Source organism: Diadema setosum, chromosome 15 (assembly GCF_964275005.1).
Source record: "Diadema setosum chromosome 15, eeDiaSeto1, whole genome shotgun sequence".
Lineage (NCBI taxonomy): Eukaryota > Metazoa > Echinodermata > Echinoidea > Diadematoida > Diadematidae > Diadema > Diadema setosum.
Genome location: NC_092699.1, coordinates 16980821 through 16999633, shown reverse-complemented (window position 1 = coordinate 16999633; position 18813 = coordinate 16980821). Strand labels below are relative to the sequence as shown.

Genomic DNA, 18813 nt, shown 5'->3' with positions numbered 1-18813 from the left:
TAGTCTTGGATATGTCTGGTACAGAGGAATTAGAGGATTCGTTTGTGTTTGTACACATACAGAGAAGAAGTTTATTTGGAAGATCGGTGAGTGTCATCACATATATCACAAAAAGTCCTTTCTTACATGCACATTATTATAAGATCTTTGTTGGTAAGTGCTGCGCTGTTTATTTTTCTAAAAAAGGAAAACAGATATTTTTGTTCTCCATCACAGTATGGTACAGTATTTCTTATTCAACCACACCTCTCCTTGCATACCTCACCCAACACAACAAAGCATTCCAGCACTCATTTCAAAACAATTTCTAGCAACTCAAATTCATGACAACTTTTTGTTGTTTTGTTCTTATTTTTGTACGGATAGATTTGTGAATGAGGACTATGAACCACTTTTATTTGTACCTTGTCACCGTAGTGACATGCCTCCATAGAAAAAGTTATAAGTCCACACTAGTTAATAGGAGTTGTGAGTGTTAGAATGAAGTCATACTAGTTGTTGTTGTTGTTTTGTTTTGTTTTTTCCCAAATGAATACTTAAGTGCAGAAATCAGTACAAAAGTCACATCTGGCCGCAATATCAAATACATCGCTGTGGACTATTTGATAGCACAAACGGACAAACAGAGGGATAATCAAAGAACAATGCTTCTGTGATTGTTTTCAGTGAGCGCATACTCACAAATTGTCTTATCTTATTGCTTGTCAGATTCACTCACTCTGACAGCAATTGGTCACTCTTTTTAAGTCTTTAAGAATATGATTATGAAGCGATACCTCATAATTGTTTTTATCATCCACCAGAAGTACATAATATACTGTACTAAGTATATATTGAACTCAATTTTACAAATGGTTAACCAGTGATCAACTTGTGTACTGCTATGTTTGATCCCTTCCCTGTCATAAAAGTTAACTACTTTTTTAAGGGTAGGTTGATCCTTTTTTTTTTTTTAAATGGAAAATCAAAATTTCCAAAATTGTCAATCTGTCGAACCATAATGTAACAGCAAAATGACCATGGAGTGTATACCCAAGTTAGAGTGACATATTTGTTTGGGGATTTTCCTTCTCTCTCTCTCTCTCTCTCTCTCTCTCTTATGGTGCACAAACACCATTGATCACTAGTTCATTATTTTATAAGCTTCCTCAGTTTGAGATACGTCACAATTGTGCATGTATGCCAGGCACATCTAAAGTTAGGTATCAAAGTTCGGGAAAATGGCTGTTAATGATTGGGAATAACATACAATAGCGAAATAGTCTTTGATCGTATTCTACATTCTCTTGAAATCGACATATTTACTTTTTTCATGTTTTTCCCTTTTATGTGAGCAGCTTCCACTGAACAAAATATAACTTATTCACACATGACTTCTTGCAACTATAGACACATCTTCATTATGTGCAAATGCAAGACATATATATAAAAAAAGCACTCTCATAGATCGCCTAACTTTTTGCACTTCCGCCCTGTGGATCTTGCTGTAGAAAAAAGAAAGTGAAGAGTTTGTTTGCAAAAACCGATAAGTCCATATTTGCCAAATGGAGATATTTGCGATTAAAGGTCAAGAAAAATAAAGAGAATAATCAGAAAATTTTTGCTTCTTTTGACCATAACTTCAAAAATATACCTTTATTTGTAGTGACCAATTTATCATTGAAAAGGTATTATTTTGTACATTATGACAGAGGTCGTACTTCAAAGTCTTCAAAAATGGACTTATCGGTTTTTGCAAACAAACCCTTCAAGTCTTCTCCCACTTAATGCATCACTGGTCGTCATGCTCATAACTATGCCAGACAGACAGAAAAGCACAGACTCTAATGGATCGCAGAGCTATTCTTACATGCGCCAAGTATACTTTTTGCAATGTTTCCTTTCATAAGGGGATAGTATAGTTTTGGTGGAGATGAGATTTGGGTTTTAACTTTTTGCAAGATATCAAGAAACCTTTTATGAAATAGTACAGAGCATACTGTTCAAAGAGGAATTCAAAGTTTATTTGATGAACGTCGGTTTTGAAATCGCTGAGACATCCAAAAACAAAGTAAAACAAAGTGATTGTAATAGAAGGTGGGTCCTACCTTATATTCAAATCGCTCTGTTTTGGATATCTCAGCCATTTCAAAACCAGTTTTCATCAAATAAACATCGGATTCCTCCTGGAATTATATGCTGTTTCATATTTTCTTAAGAGGTTTCTCATTATCTCACCCAAACATGTTAGAAACCTGAATTGAGGTCTCAGCCAAAACTGAACTATCCCTTTAAACCGTAGTCTTCTCAACTAGCCATGTTACTATAAAGAGCAATGCCATATAAAATGCACTGCTTTAGAATGCTCAAGCTTTGATATGGTTGCTCCATCTCTCTCTCTCTGTAGCATTAGCCTCCCCCAGCAAAAGTAGAAAAATTCAATAGAAAGGAAAAAAAATATGGAAAAAATGATTAAGAAAGTCAAAGTTAAAGGGAAGAGGAGATTCACTAATCTTTCTTTTTCTAGAGTGGCGTATTGAGCAGCCTGCCATATGGGCAACAGGTAATGTTATGTACTCTGTATTTAGTATTCTATTATCTCTTTGTCTGTAGGGCCTATCTACTAATGAATAAGTAAATGAAACAAAGGATGCATACATAATGCATAAATATATGCATACATACATGGAGATGTAAAGATGGATGGAGAGAGAGAGAGACAGACAGACAGATAAACAAACTCATGGAGACAGAATTAGATATTGGAAGTTTTATCCAAGTGATTTAGATTTACTCACTCGCCGAACTGACTTGTGCCTGTGATAAGAGGTATTCGCTATCTGGAACACTGTTGCATTTTGTAGCGTGTGTGAGCACTGGCCACAAGATGGTGCCGTGATTTACTGCAAACCTCAAATACAGTCAACTGCCAAAGAAATGGCAAAAATGCTTACAATATTTTTCATATGCTGATTTGTTCTTTTACTTTATATCCAGGAAAATATATCATAAGCACTTGATTATGTTTTGAGTTTGCATTAATGTTTAAGTGGTGAAAAATTTTCTGAGTGATAGTGATGTATTTATACTTGTGTATATTTTTCTTCTTTTTTTTTTTTAAACTATACTCATTCAAGTAATTTGTTAGATTCCCTCTTGTCTTGGCTGATTTTTAGTTCTTTTTTTTTGTGTTGCCTTGATCTCTTTTGGCAAGGCACATTTCTGTTCTTTCATGTACATGTATTCTGAATTTTCTTGTTGGTAATTCCTCTATCAGTCTCTTGCTCTCGTATATCAACTCTAAATATATTCATTTCTGATTTCTCCCCCATCTTTATTCTTGTATATATATGAAGAGTTTGTTTGCAAAAACCGATAAGTCCATTTTTGAAAATTTTGAAGTACGGTCTTTTTCATAAAGTACAAAATGATACGTTTTAAATGACATATTGGTCACTACATAAAAAGGTATACTTTTGAAGTTATGGTCAAAAGAAACAAAAATTTTCTTATTATTTTCTTTATTTTTCTTGACCTTTAATCGCCAATATCTCCATTTGGCAAATATGGACTTATCGGTTTTTGCGAACAAACTCTTCATATGTCTTGTGTATTTAACATTCAATTTTCAGTCACCAAACCTCTGTGTGTGTTTCCTAATGATTCATGTCACTCTTTGTCTAGATATATTTCCTCTCCCCTCTTTCCCTCTATCTCTCCTCTCACTCCCTTTCTCTGTATCTCTCTTTGTTTTTTTCTATTGGTTTAGTCATCAACATATTCACCTATGTGTCTCTATGTCTAACTCACTTTCTCTCTTTTCCTTATCTGTCTATTCCTTTTTTCTCTCCCTCTCTTCATGCTATGGCATCATTTTAAAGTAACTTTCCCTTGAATTTCCCTTGTTTCTCTCACACACACTCTCTTTCTCTCTCTGGAACTATTCATATCTATTTCTGACTCATAGTTTTTCTCTCTCTGTGATATCATCATGAGTAACCTCCCCTTACAAATGTATGTTCCTCTTTTAATCTCGCCTCTTTCTCTTTTGCAGGAACTATCTCTATCTCTGTCTGTCCTTGACCCTATATGATACCATTGTGAACAGCTTTCCCTTATGTTCCCCTTCTTTATACATATATATATATATATATATATCTCCCCCTGAATGCCCCTATCTCTATCTCTTTTTCTATCTCTATTTCTATCTCTATCTCTAATCTATTTCTATCCCTTTGTTTTTGTCCATGTCTCCCTATGAAATCATTGCAAACAACTTTTCCCCCATGTTTCAATTTTTAATCTCTTTCTCTATCCTTTTCCCACCAGGGATCGATGCCACCTGGTTCTGTCAGTGATGAAGGAAGCGGAAGCACGTTCATCTTCCAGCATGGGGGAGGGGGTGAGTTGTGCACCCCTTTCGGATGCAGATGTCTGAAGCATTGTCGAAATAACACCAATGGACATAGCAGTTGGCTTTGAATCTTTCTAGCTGCTCTCATGAGAATTATGAATATTCTAAGTAATTGTCATGTAGGTCAGTAATTCAATGAGTTCCAGAATATGGGATAGTTCCTGTACATTTCTTGAAAATCATTGCCCATGAAACACAATGATGTATTTTAAAAAAAGCAGTGTATAATCCATTTAGGAGGCCAGCTACTTGAAGTGAAATATGCTATACCTATACTCAAGGAATTTGGAATGTGAATGCAGAATAGCAATATAATAAAGATTCCTTTCATTGTGTTTGGAGACACATTGTACACAGGAGGTTTGCTCGACTTGCTCAGACAAAATATACAGCTCTTAAAAGAATGGTGATTTCAAACAAACTTGTCTTCAAAGGCTTTTCTTTGTACTTTAAGTTTTCTTTGTTGTTACCAACAAGTTAAGTTTTCTTTCTTATTACCAATATTAGTTATAAGCAGGGGTGTATCCAGGATTTTTTCTGGGGGGGGGGGGGTCGTAATAAAAATTTTTGGACCTTTACCTTTGTGAGGGAGCGGAGCGACCGAGCGGGGGGAGGGTGTGGGAGGGGCCCCTTCCTACAGTAGGGAGTTTTTGAATTTTATATCTTAAAATGGGGCCATTTGGTGCATACAAAAGTAACTTTTTTGGCATGGCAGTGCGACTGAGAAATAAGGTACGGCATATTAAAACTAAGTTACGAAATTTACGGGGTTTTTGACAATTTGCTGGAACACCATCTGGTCACTCTTTTTCCTGTTGTATAGAGTAAAAAGCCCTCAAAAAACAAAAATGTCTTCTACAGAAAGTGGACCTTCTGAAATTTTTTTTTTTTTTTTTTGGGGGGGGGGTCGTACACCCATGATAAGTGGGGAAACATGGTGTTCCTTTTTTCCTTGTTCATTTGTGTGAAGGCCTCTTGAATAAAACAGTTTGAATGCCTCTCTTTCAGAAATACCAGTGGACGATTACAACAGTGACTCAACAGATTATGATGAAGTCGAAGTCGAGGTTACGTGAGTATCATGAACCGAACTCATTTCTACTCTCAAATTTTGGAATATGGGAACATGGACGACACAGAGATTCACTGCATAAGTCAAATTTATCACGAAGAAAAGGCAATGATGAAGAGAAAACCATAGTAACAGATTAATGGAGATTAGAGCAAAATTGTGCATGTGTGTGGCAGTGACAGTGAGGATTGCTAACATGGCATTTTTTGTGAATCTCAATATGTACGGTCCCATTCAATGCCTCTTCAGTAGTTAAATATCAAGAACCACTCTTTGAGGAATATGTGACATAACATGATTAAGTTAAAGGGTGTGTACAGTTCTGGTCGAGGTGAGGATTTAGCTTTTAACGTTTTGCGAGATATTCAGAAACCACTCTATGAGATGTCAAAGAGCACGCAGTTCTAAGGTGTATCAAAAGTTTATTCGATGAAAATTGGTTTTGAAATGGCTGAGATATCCAAAAACAAGGTGAAACAAAGAGATCCTAATAAAGTTGTGGCATGTCGCCTTTTATTATTAGCACTTTTTTGGATATCTCAGCCATTTGAAAACCAATTTTCATCAAATAAACGTTGAATCCTTCTTAAAATTACATGCTCTTTCATATTTCATAAGAGGCTTTTCAGTATCTCACTTAGGAATGTTCAAAACATGAATCCCCACCTCAACCAGTACTGTACAGTCCCTTTAATGGTGCTCTGCTTGACATTGATTTACAATTGATATGATTTTTTTTTTTGAGGTGGATGAGTATGATGATGCATGAAACGATAATTGTATGCTAATATGGAGCACTTTGTATCTCATTTTTCAGAGAGAAACCCAAAAAGAAACAGACTGACAAGCTGCAAGAGTTCAAGAATGAGCATGCATCAGAAACAGACATTGACCTCATTGACAGACTCTTCTACTACAACAATATGATCAGCACGATAAAGGGAGGCATCTCTCTTGGGAAGTGGGAGAAGCGCTATGTGATTGCCAGGGACAACCAGCTCATGATTTACAAAAGCTACAAGGTTTGTTGTGCAGCTGTCTTGCAGAGAGAGCTGAAATTTTACAACCAGAAGCAACACATTCTTTTGTCTCTGACTAGTAAAAGTGGTCTCTGTCATCATCATTATTGCCATCATCACCAACTATCAATATCCCCACCACTACTTCCATCACCACAACCATCATCACCACCATAATCACCACCATCATCGCCGTCACCATCACCACCGGCATCACCATCACCACCATCACCGTTACAGTCACTGTCACCTTCGCCATCACAATCATCACCATCACCATCACCATAACCATCACCACCACCATCATCGTAATCCCATCACCACCACCATCATCATCACCATCACCACTACCACCATTGCCACCACCATCACCATCATCATCACCACCACCATCCCCACCACCACCATCCCCACCACCACCATCCCCACCACCACCATCCCCACCACCATCACCATCATCATCACCATTACCATCATTATCACCATCATCACCACCACCACCACCATCATCATCATCATCATCATCATCATCATCGTCACTATCAACATCACCATCACAATCACCATAACCACCTTCATCATCACTCTCACTGCCACCACCATTATCTTTATCATCATCACCACCATCTCCATCATCATTATCACAATCATTGTTATCATCATCATAGTCTTTTTCTCCTCCATCTTTTTCTATTTCTGTTTTCTTCACCTTCTCTTCCTCCATCTTCATCTTAGTTCCCTCCTCCTCCCCCAGCTTGTCTTCCTCTTCTTTCTGACACTCCCAGAGGGTCTCCTCATCCTACCATCCCATATTCAGGGATAGCAGTGACATTCTGTAGGTCAGTGTAAGGAGGTATAGTAGAAGTTGCTGAAGATATCAAATTTGTGAGGAGGGCCCATTGTTTCTCCCATGTGCAGTCACCAGCAATTAATGTTACTGGTTGATGTATATTTTCACATTTCTTGATAAAAGACTACATGGATGATTGTCATTTGTCCTAGGTGTTTGCACCTTGAGGCTTGAAATAGCATTTCTAAGAATATATGAAGAGTTTGTTCGCAAAAACCAATAAGTCCATATTTGCCAAATGGAGATATTTGCGATTAAAGGTCAAGAAAAACAAAGAGAATAATAAGAAAATGTTTGCTTCTTTTGATCATAACTTCAAAAATGTACCTTTATATGTAGTGACCAATATATCATTTAGAATGTATTATTTTGTACAAAAGACAGAGACCGTACTTCAAAATCTTCAAAAATGGACTTATCGGTTTTTGCAAACAAACTCTTCATATGGTTTTAAAGGAATTCTTGCAGTTCATGTTTACCATTTTTGCCTGATTTTGATAACTTTTTTCTTCCATTTTTACTACGATGATGATGGTGAATCAGGACAAGAAGGCCCAGAGGTTGCCCATGATGGGGTTAGACGTCTGGTACATCGGTATCCAGACCAATAGGGACTTCGTCTTCCGAATCAACCATCAGAGTATGAAGCACCCTCTACTGATGGCTGCAGAATCCAAGCTAGAGGCAGAGAAATGGGTTGCCGTAAGTATCTGCTTCCGATCTCTCCTACTGAGACCATACACTTTTCATTATACTGTCTGACCTCCATTATCTGGCCATCTCTTATTCGAACTTCTCTATCATTCGGATGTGTACACATGGTGAAGATGAAAAAAAAAACTGAAGTGATTTTGTACTTGTTAAAACTAGTACAAAACTTGCACAATTTACCTATACTATTCCCTACGGAAACTTGTTATCAATATTACATAAAAATAATCCAATATTTTCGAAAAAAATGGACAATGATTTTAGATATACATAGGCTGGCATAGATTACACCACTGTTGTGGTGTATGCTACCAACTTAGCTACCACTTGGTCGGCAGCTATGTGTACATGTACATAAACGCTGTTTCTCCCATGTCCGACCAAATTGCTTATCCGGAAGGGTGCAGGTCCCGACATGGCTGGGTAACAGAGGTCAGAGTGTACATTGTGTTGTATGCATGCATGAATATTTACTGTTAGATATATTTCTTTCTTTCTGTGCTTATCTCTCCCTCTCTCTTTGGAAAGAGAGAGAGAGAAAAAAAAAGTGAGAAACAGAAGATTTTCAAAGTTGATTTGAGGTTAAAAAAAGATATAGTAAGTGAATTGTCTTTTTCAAATTAGCATATATCTAAGTTTCTTTGAACCTCCAGTGCCTTTTTGTTGTCATCAAGTAATATACTATTAAAGTGTAATTTACTTTGAACATTTTTGTTTTCACATTCTCTTTCTCTCCTGTCCAGAGGGAATTGATTTTTAAGCTGTGAAATATTGTTTCTCATCATTATGAGTTTGTACCTCACAAGAATTGATGTATTTTTATTCAGTGCTCGTTCCTCTTCAAAAGAGAGTACAGAATGCATTTTTTTCTATCTGATGCAAATCTTTGCTCCTTTGCTCACTTTCTTTCCTTTGCAAGTGTTTTTTTTTTTCAAGTCTGTATGGAGATTGCAAGAAATTCTTAATGCATGCCTTTACAAAAACAAAAATCTAGATGGAATAAAAAAATGGCAGCATCCTTTAAAATACCTTCCGTCCTGTTCCATAGTGGAATGACATAACTAGTCATATTTCTATTTCTTGATGTACTTAACATTATGCGATACCTTTTACTCATTTGTAGGCGAGTCTCATTCACAGTTTTTATCAAGCTTTCTGCTCACCCTCTTTCACCCTCCCCCCCCCCCCCAAAAAAAAAAAACAAAAAAAAAAAAAACAAAAAACAGAAGTAATAATGAGTTGTCTTTTTTCAGGTTTTTTTCTCTATGCATTGCAAGATGTCCAAGTTTTAGCATCATGAGTTTTTACCTTACAAGCATGATTCAGATTGATTAGTGAATCAGAATTCTAGCGATAAATCAAGCACTGTCATTATCTATAATTGATGAAGCTGCAAGCTCAGTGGATATGGCTTTCTCGTCGGTCATGGAGTTCATATTTCTATTCTGTGCTAACCACTATAAATTTGACAAAAGAAATCTTTCTCATCGTTCAGCTATCATCCAGACTTTCCTCACTTGCCTATTCCCCATTTGTCTTTATAAATAGCCAATCATGCTCAACTGTCTTGACGTGTCATATTTCCATTTTTAGGGCATTTCTGAGATTACTAAAAACATGTCAATGTTCCGACAGTTTGCTGTACAATGCAACTGCTATGGTTTCTGTGGTGATGCAAACATGTCAAACATAAACATACTAGTTAGAGCATGTATCTGCAAAGAAATCTATCCGAAGCAAGAGACATAGTGTCTCATAAAAATTAATTTGGCAACATTGCTTCCATTCTATTCATTATCTTGCCTTTAAGCAGGATATTTTGTGTTTGTTTGTTTGTTTTTTTTTGCCTTAATTGTGTACATTTACTTTATGAGTATTTGCCATATTTTTTTGTGGAGGTTAAAAATATGAATTTGTTCAGTGTATCAGGATATTTTTTTTTAGAGATGGATGTGGTTTATCATTATTTTTTTTTCTAAATTTTACTGCATTGATATTATAAACATGCATGACAAGAATCAGAAGACTATCAATAATCTTTCTCCAATGTATTATATGGACCATATACATTAACAAAATGATAGTATTCTTGAGTTAATATCTTATATTTACAAGAACTAATCTTTGCATTTCTCACCAGAGGATTATATATCAGTATGTCACCTCTCTGTATATTTCAGTTTAGTCACATGACATAAGAAACGATTATCAATAAACCGGTTCAAGACTGAACTCAGTCAAGAGATTCATCAACAAGCTCTTCCTGTAGAACGCAAACTGTGCATTTCATTTCATTTTCCTTTTGCCATGTGCGCTTATAGGTTCTCAAGAGGTACTCGACCATCGACCACACAATCATTCCATCATCAGGATTCCAAGCCGATGAGCCGGAGGAAGGGAGTGGGGGCAAAAAAGGTATCTTGTTTGACTCAACATCCCCTCCGCCATCTTGGATTTGATGATTGAAAGTAGTTTGTCATTGTGTTTTATGGCTATTGTAATGAAATTTTGATTTATAAAGGTGTCTTGCCTTGTACATGGGATATCGTAACAAGAAGTTGCAACAACCCAGGTCATCAGATGTTCACTTGTTTAGAATAATGCACATTAGCATTTAAGAATATGAAGTGCAATGTTCAGAAGGCAAAGAAGCAGGAAAAAAACAAAACAAAACAAACTTTCAGTCACATTTGGTGTAATCATTGTCCACAGGCACAAATAAAACATTTCCTCCCATTTTAGTCCCGTGATGTACCCTGGTCTTTATAATGATTCAGTCAGTGGGTACACTGTAAAAAGTTAGAGCATCAAAAGTAAGATATAGTATAAGGCAATGAGGTGCACTTGCACCAACTTTACATTGCTTTGGTTCAACATTTTTTGGCACTTGTATATGAATGTTTCATGCTGACTGCAATAGATATTTTTCGATCTGTACCAGTACAGATAGATTGTCATTCAGATACACATAGAAAGTGTGTGATAAGATTCATAGAATGATTCACCTTGAGGCTTGTTTACTTTTGTATAGTATGTGACAAGATTCAGAGATTGACCTACCATGAGGCTTGAATATTTTTTTTTTTAAATAGGGAAACTGTTTTCAAGAGGGGACAAGAAGGAGAAGGAGAAGGAAAAGGAGAAGGAGGTTGCACCCCAACTCTCTGTGGAATCAGGTGGTGGACTATCAGGTGAGTGGACCTCTTCTCTGGACCTCTTTATGTGCTACACCCTTTGTTCAGACCTTGCAAATTTTGGTGGAATCACCTGTCAAATTTCCATAAACTGAAGAGTTCCTCGGATCAACTTTTTGCTGACACAGCGATGAGTCACCATAGACCCGTTGAAGACTTGTCCCAGCGATACTCGGGAAGGGGGGAGGGGATTGTCTGTGGGAGATGCTTGTTGTAGCAGAATCAGCTCACCCTCAACAGGTTAAAGGCATAATTTACCATTTGCAGATGAAACAAAAACCCAGCATTAGTGCTTTAGAATAGTTCTAAAATGAGAGTTAGGGATAGAAACAAGCTCTGTACAGATTTGAATCCATATTATCGATGTTAAGTGTTGTTAAATACACAAAGTGTGAACAATAATTATGATGAAAATGTTTCCAGACTAAAGCGTCTACAGTTATGGTTTATTTAAAAAAATACTGATATCTCCTTATATTTTAGGCTTTATTACAAAAATTTTAGATAGTAGGATGTTTTGTGATACAACAGACCTACACACATACATCAAATGTGATATCTTGACATTTTTTAAATCACTGCTCCCAGAGGTAAACTGGACCTTTAAGGATTTGACCAAGAGCTTCATTCTTTGCTGCTAGGGTGGTGATTCCTAATTGTTTTATGCTGATTTTATGGGAAATGGTGGCCTGAAAGACCCTCCAAATGAATGGTTGTGGAAATACTGATGAATTTGCTGTGCTGTTGAGGTGATGCTGACAAAAATCTAGGTGATATTAGGTGGATGTGTTATTGGGATCATTGATTGTCATTTAACTTTGTTCATTGCCTTTTATTTGGTCTTAAGTTGGAGAGAAAAATGTATCAGTGATATTGATTGGAAAGTTTCCACTGGAATTATTGGGAGTCCATTTGGTAAAGTTGGTCTGAAAGAGATACGAGACATGGCTAATGTTGATGGTAACCAAAATGGATAGAGATGAAAAAACAAATCTAGAAAATGGTTGAATTGATGGTAGCTGGTTTGGATAATAGTAGAGATAACAGAAAGAGAAGACGCAAAGTTTACTTTGATGTTGTTGATGATGCTGATGATGACAATGATGATGATGACGGTGATGATGATGATGAAGAGGAGGAGGAGAAGGAGGAGGAGGAGGAGGATAATGATGATGGATCGATTATGAAGATATATTGATGGTGGTGAAGGTGCTGCTGGTGATGATGATGTTGAAGCAGCGGAGGGAGGATGTTAATGGTACTAAAGCTGATGATGATGATGATGGTGGTAGTGATGAAGTAAACTGAGTTAACAGTGGCAGATCCAGAGGGGGGCGCACTGGGTGTGTGCCCCCTCTTTATTTTGTGTTAAAACAAAAGAAACAAAAAGAAAAAAAATGCGGGATGGGGGGCGCTTGCACCCCTATTTAATTTTGTAAAGGCGCCTCCCCTTTACGGAAATCCTTGACCCACCCTGGTTAATTTGCATTGCTGGTTCCAGTACTTTAGCCTCCAGAGCCAACAAATTTCTATAACATTCTGTTTTGCAGGATTTGTAAATATATATGGTGTCAAGTACGGCGAGCCAAAAATCAAGAAGAAGTGGATCACAGTGAAGAACACGGTGTTCTCCTGCTCCACAGCGAAGGACGACGTGACGCTCTTCAGCTTCAACATGAAGGGGATGCAGATCGAGATTGCAGACAAGAAGGAGGTGAAGATGAAGGGAGCCTTCAAGCTGATTCAAGACGGGGAGGTCCTGTTATACATCGAGGTAAGAGAACACACACATGTGTGGTGACTGTAGAGATCTGCACAAGAATGAGAGTAGGGAGTTACAATTTTATCCCATACTAAGGCCACTGTGGGCACATCGCCATTAAAAGAACATTGTTCGGGGATGGATAACCAGTCACAATAGTTAAGGTTTAAGCAAACTTTATTATGCTCACGCAACACAAACTGCCGGCCGAAAGGGGCGAAGGTTGTACACAACAATTTAACATACTTCTCAAACACTGCCCGTAAGAGGGCAGTATAACACACTGGCGCAATCACTTTCTTCTTTCTGTCTTCTTCTTGTACATAACAGAAAGGAAAACACTTGGCATTCGAATAATCATGCACATTCAATAAGCCAGGAATGTGTGTGGAATTAAGCCAGTCAAACTTCCGACTAATTGCATGGATAGGTAGACCACGTTACGAACAGTCAATGATTTGATAACACTAACACAAACATTATCCCGATATAGACTCAATGTCTCCAAAAGCGTGTATGAACTGACTGGCAACTAACTAATATAAAACATTAACTTTACATTAGCTGTAATCAGCACTGCTATACAGTATTGTATATACCTACACGATGTACTCAATGGACCAACAATCAGAATCACGTGCATACAAATGTAACAATAATCTATGCTATACATGTGCCTTCATGTATATTCTACCAATTATATAAAAAAAAATGACACTTAACACAACTGTAAAATCAACTACCTTACGCTGTAGAGAAAACAAAATATTTCACAATGTCAACTATCAAATCCATATTTAACTCACTCACATTCTACCTTTTCTCACAACATGAAAGATTACTACTGTACATAAGTACCATGATCTCCACATTCTCATTCACTCTTGTTACAACACTATCAAACACTGTACATGAATAACATACAGCTGTAATCACTTTTCTTCTAATGGAATGTGAAACAACAGTACATAAACACCACACCATAGCTGTCGTTCCTTTACAATCCCCCAAAGAAACACAATGCTGTCAGAACCAAATAGATGACCAACTATAGGCCCCAAAAGGACAGAAACAAAAATCCCTAGATAAATCAAGTTAAGGCATAAACACATTACAAGTTAAGTAAATAGTATATGGCATGGAAAACAACAATGGTGTGTATTCATTATAATGCCCGATATGCAAATTGGTATGAGTAAGACACAAACGAGTCATGTACATAAAAGCCACTGAAAATAGTCACCCATCTTATGCAGCAATATAAAACCGAAGTATCATCATCAACTTATCATATGAGTTGTTATTAAAACCCTTTGGCATACTCCAAACAGAACAACTGACAACAATACATTCATCAAAAAGAAGTGACATAAGAAAACAAATTATCAGAAATAAACAGTGACCAAATACACATGCATTATACTTTTGAAAACATACTCAAACTTCCGAAACATAATTTTGTCCTTGAAGTGTATCACTATATGAACTGTTGCTTTGTACAGTATGCATCAAAAATAGAATCCTACATCTGCATCACTCAAAACAATTTGACCTGACACATAATTCGTATCTAAGAAAAACAAACAAATGAGTGACAGGTACATCAAAACTATGAGCCATGTACAATGTACTATCATACATATCATGAACATGTAATTACAAATCATCATACGTACATCCATCTTTTCTTTATTAATAACATTGTTACTGATGTTCTACCTTTGTCTGTGCAACAATAGAAATCAAACGAAAATAATATGATGAAAACTCACCTCTCCTACATGTGTGCAATATGTTTTTAACATATGACACAGGAAAGAACTCGAAGAATCATACACATTGCACAAAATCAAAGGCAAAGACAAAAACATAAGGATACTGTCTTATACGTACTGAGTTGCCATCAAAACCATCGTATGTATGCTACATACATAAAAAGGGTAAACATATTGATGTGATTTACAAAACTTGCTATGTTCAAATCACCCGGCTGTCTACGCAATGTACATACTGCTGGCGTCCAATAACAATATTCATGTACTGTTTCTGTACACTAAAGTGAATCAGAATCAATGCAAAACACTCAAGACCATATAGCAAGAATATTATCAAGTCTGTAATATTCTTGAAAAAAAATACATGCATAGATACATTACATACAATCACAAAAACAAACAAACATAAATAAAAACAAACAAACATAAATAAACACAAACTTAACATTTCCAACACTGTTGAAAATATCAATGAGTTGCAGTACAAGTACTATACAATTCACACAAACTTCGCTTGTTGTCTGAAGAAGTTCTGGTGTAACTAACATAATTGTCAACTAAAATGTACAATACATGTATTACCTTGGACAAAAAAACATAATACTACACTTATAGATCACAAATTTATGCATCGCAAGTTCTTTTCTCACTGCTAAGTACTAATTTCACATACACCTGTGCAGTAAAAATATCTCATAACCTGGGATATCCTAGTTTCACTGAAAGCAGTCAGTTTATCCTATTACATGCATAAATATATAAGCTTAACAAAACTTATAGAGGTAAAGCAGGCATGTAGCACACAGTTCAGTTCACAAGTCAGAGTCCAGAAACATCCGGTAGCCGAGGTCAGAAGTGGAGGTTATGAAGCCTCTGAATAAACAGTCAATGTCTGGAGGACGGCCAGGAGGGGGTCCTACATGCAAGCATGTGGAGAGACCTGGTCGAGGAGTGGAAGCAATGTCTGAGGTTGGAGACATCACAGGTGTGCGAAGATGAAAATGACGTGAAGTAATCTTCTCACGCCGTGGAAAACGAGATGTACCTCCAGGTGTGGAGGCATTGGTGAAGGCACGGGGTCCACTGGATGCATCTGGGGGGCGCCCAGGAGGGTCAGTGATCTCGATAAGGCGAGGATGGTCTGGGGGACCACCGTGTTGATGGGGAGAGGTGATGCTACCAACACTGATGTTGAGAACATCCTGAGGAAGCTCATCAGTGGGTGAGGTGTCCAAGGAACAGTGGTTATTGACATCTGAAGATGGCTGACATGCTGGCCAGCCAGAGAGATGACGAGGTGTGGTTAGGGCATCACAGGAATCATCGTCGTAGATATCAGGGATGGTGTCATTCATCTCAGAGGTTGGAATGATGGCTAGCTCCGACTGAGCTAGACACTGACGCTCAGGCTCAGCATCCTGGGAACGGGGACATAGGCCTATGCCTTGGTGGTGACCGTTGCTGGCTGGTGAAGGTTCGGTCACATTATTTGAGATGAATGAAGGTGGGTTGTACCGGGGAAGGCTGAGAGACATCGGAGGTGTACGGGAAAGCCGAATATCTGCCTTTGGCGGAGGATCAGGACCATAGGTGTACGAAGGTCCATCACCAATTGTGATACGGCGCTTTGCGGGACGGATGGTAATGTCGTGCAACACTATGAACGGAATGCCTGCCTCAACTATAACATCCGGAGAGTCAACAACTAACCCTTCAAAGAGAAATGCCTTTCCATCTCTGGTAAGTGTTAGGCACGTCCCTCCAACAACTGCATACGGTGAAGAATGGTCAACTGGATAAGCCTCAGAAGAGTCCGTAAAAACACCTCCAAGACTCTTGAATACTGAATAGCCAATGGAGTTCCGTGGAGAACCACTGGCAAGAGTAACCCGGATAGTCTGTTGACCATGGTCAAGATCAATGTAGGGAGACATACAGGCCTTTTCAGGCAACACCGAGGGACTATCTACTGGACACTGTGGTGACTGATCAACCCGGAAGTGGAGCTCATCCGACTGCGATGAGCCACGATCATAGCAGTAAGAATTGTCTTGAAACCCTATTGACCTGTCTAAATCTGACATATCCTTTGCATCTCCAAGACTAGTACTGTTTGAATCAGCAACACATACTCTAGCAGACAAGCAGACAATATCTGTAGCCAAAGCACTGTCATGAAGATCATCAAAACATTCATCAACTTCTGAGAAATCACATTCTGACTCTAGCTCATCATAATCATCCAGATAATTGTCATATGGACACAGGGAATCAGAGTAGCCAAGGATAGAAGCCGCTTGGCGAGCACATGTAATGATATCTCTTTCATGCTCTGGCAGGAATGAGCAATCACTGATGTGATGTTCGTTCGGGCGATTGGCCACGAGACATATTGGGCAACTGTGAACTGTATGTCTAACATTAGAACGACTGGACTCACTAACACTAAGACTACTCATACACATAGGGACAGGACGAGGAGTAATGTTACATGAACTTGGATTGACGCCATCATACCGAGTAGCATGCAATACTAGATCCTCATGGGGACGAGGTTGGTTAGGGTCCCCGAAGGGCTCATCACAACTGTCATAACTTTCACCATCATAATCGTCACAGAAATCATCATAATCAAGACCGACATAATCATCCTCAGTCATCCATTCATTGCTTTCATTTCTTTTGATTTGAATTGACTCAGAATCGTAAACACTGTAAGGTACCTGGTACATTGTACTTCTGGTTAGAATACTGGTGGGGGCGGCCTCTCTCTCGGGCCTGGGGGCGAGGTCGTTGCCTCAAGAGGGGACAGGGAACAGCCATTCAAGGGCTATGTATGGGACTACAGCAGATGCGAGCAAACCATAACTACCTATCACGACACGATTTTGCCGACCAACTGGCTGCCATATCGTGCATAAAATCCATCGGTAATGAGGGAAGAGAAGGGTACTTGATCCCATGTAGCTGCCACCACGCCATTAAAAGAACATTGTTCGGGGATGGATAACCAGTCACAATAGTTAAGGTTTAAGCAAACTTTATTATGCTCACGCAACACAAACTGCCGGCCGAAAGGGGCGAAGGTTGTACACAACAATTTAACATACTTCTCAAACACTGCCCGTAAGAGGGCAGTATAACACACTGGCGCATGAAGTATGTTGTGCTAATCCCAGGAAAGAAAGAAAAATCTGCAAAGTGTGCCTTTGTCCCATTTGATGCCATGCTAGAAATTCAGTGAGAAACTTCTTCTTTTTTTAGTAAGTTACCAGCTGTAATGTTATGTCAGTGTAACCAGATCACAAAACTAGCATTTTTGTTTTTCTCACTGTCAAGTGAATAAGTTATCTTAATAGGTGACTGAGAGTCAGCCAAGAATTCTTTTCTGACTTAGTGGTTTACAAGTGTACATTGTCTCGAGCAACATCTTAACCCATTGAGGACTGTTTGATTTTGCTACAACATGCATCCCCCCATAGACACCTGCCTGAGTATACTCGGGACCGTCCTCATTGGGTTAAAGTGCCATGTTGAGATGCATGTACGAAAAAGAAAAGACACAGATTTTTGTTGAAGTGCACATGTCTGATGAGTTCCATCAAATATCTCTGGTCCCCCTCAGACCTTGAACATTCTAGATGCAGGCTACCTGCTCAAGGCGCTGGTGGCGCCCTCTCTTGGCAAGCAGCCTGACAGAACCAGCACAGTGGGTAGTGATGAGTCGGCGGAGGACGGAATGGTCCGGAAGCTGCTGGCCGCCTTTGAGAACTCCTCGTCAAAGTCGGACGAGACAGACAACATCCAGGTACGTTGGTGTCTTCTCTCATGTTTTATACACATCTTCCTGGTATTAAAGTCTGTTGTTGTTGTTTAATTTTTTTTATCTCTTCTCTTCAGCAATAAAAAAGGCCGCCCTCTGTAGCCAGCTCTGTATGTTTTGAACATTTTTTTTTTTTCTGAAATTGGCAATTAAGAATAAGTGTTTCTGTAAGAGAGGGCTTCAGTCCCTTCAAACATTGTTCATTGTTTGCTCA

The 18813-nt window shown here is 38.3% G+C and overlaps 1 protein-coding gene across 1 annotated transcript in view; it reads left to right on the top strand.

The window, feature by feature from the left end:
- Positions 1 to 18813, top strand: part of LOC140238567 (uncharacterized) — a 57033-nt gene that overhangs the window by 12683 nt on the left and 25537 nt on the right. The window contains exons 6-13 of the mRNA XM_072318468.1: positions 4309 to 4381; positions 5402 to 5465; positions 6283 to 6487; positions 7878 to 8036; positions 10367 to 10460; positions 11138 to 11236; positions 12790 to 13013; positions 18402 to 18584. Coding sequence (XP_072174569.1) covers positions 4309 to 4381; positions 5402 to 5465; positions 6283 to 6487; positions 7878 to 8036; positions 10367 to 10460; positions 11138 to 11236; positions 12790 to 13013; positions 18402 to 18584 — 1101 coding nt within the window. The remainder of the gene's footprint in view (positions 1 to 4308; positions 4382 to 5401; positions 5466 to 6282; positions 6488 to 7877; positions 8037 to 10366; positions 10461 to 11137; positions 11237 to 12789; positions 13014 to 18401; positions 18585 to 18813) is intronic.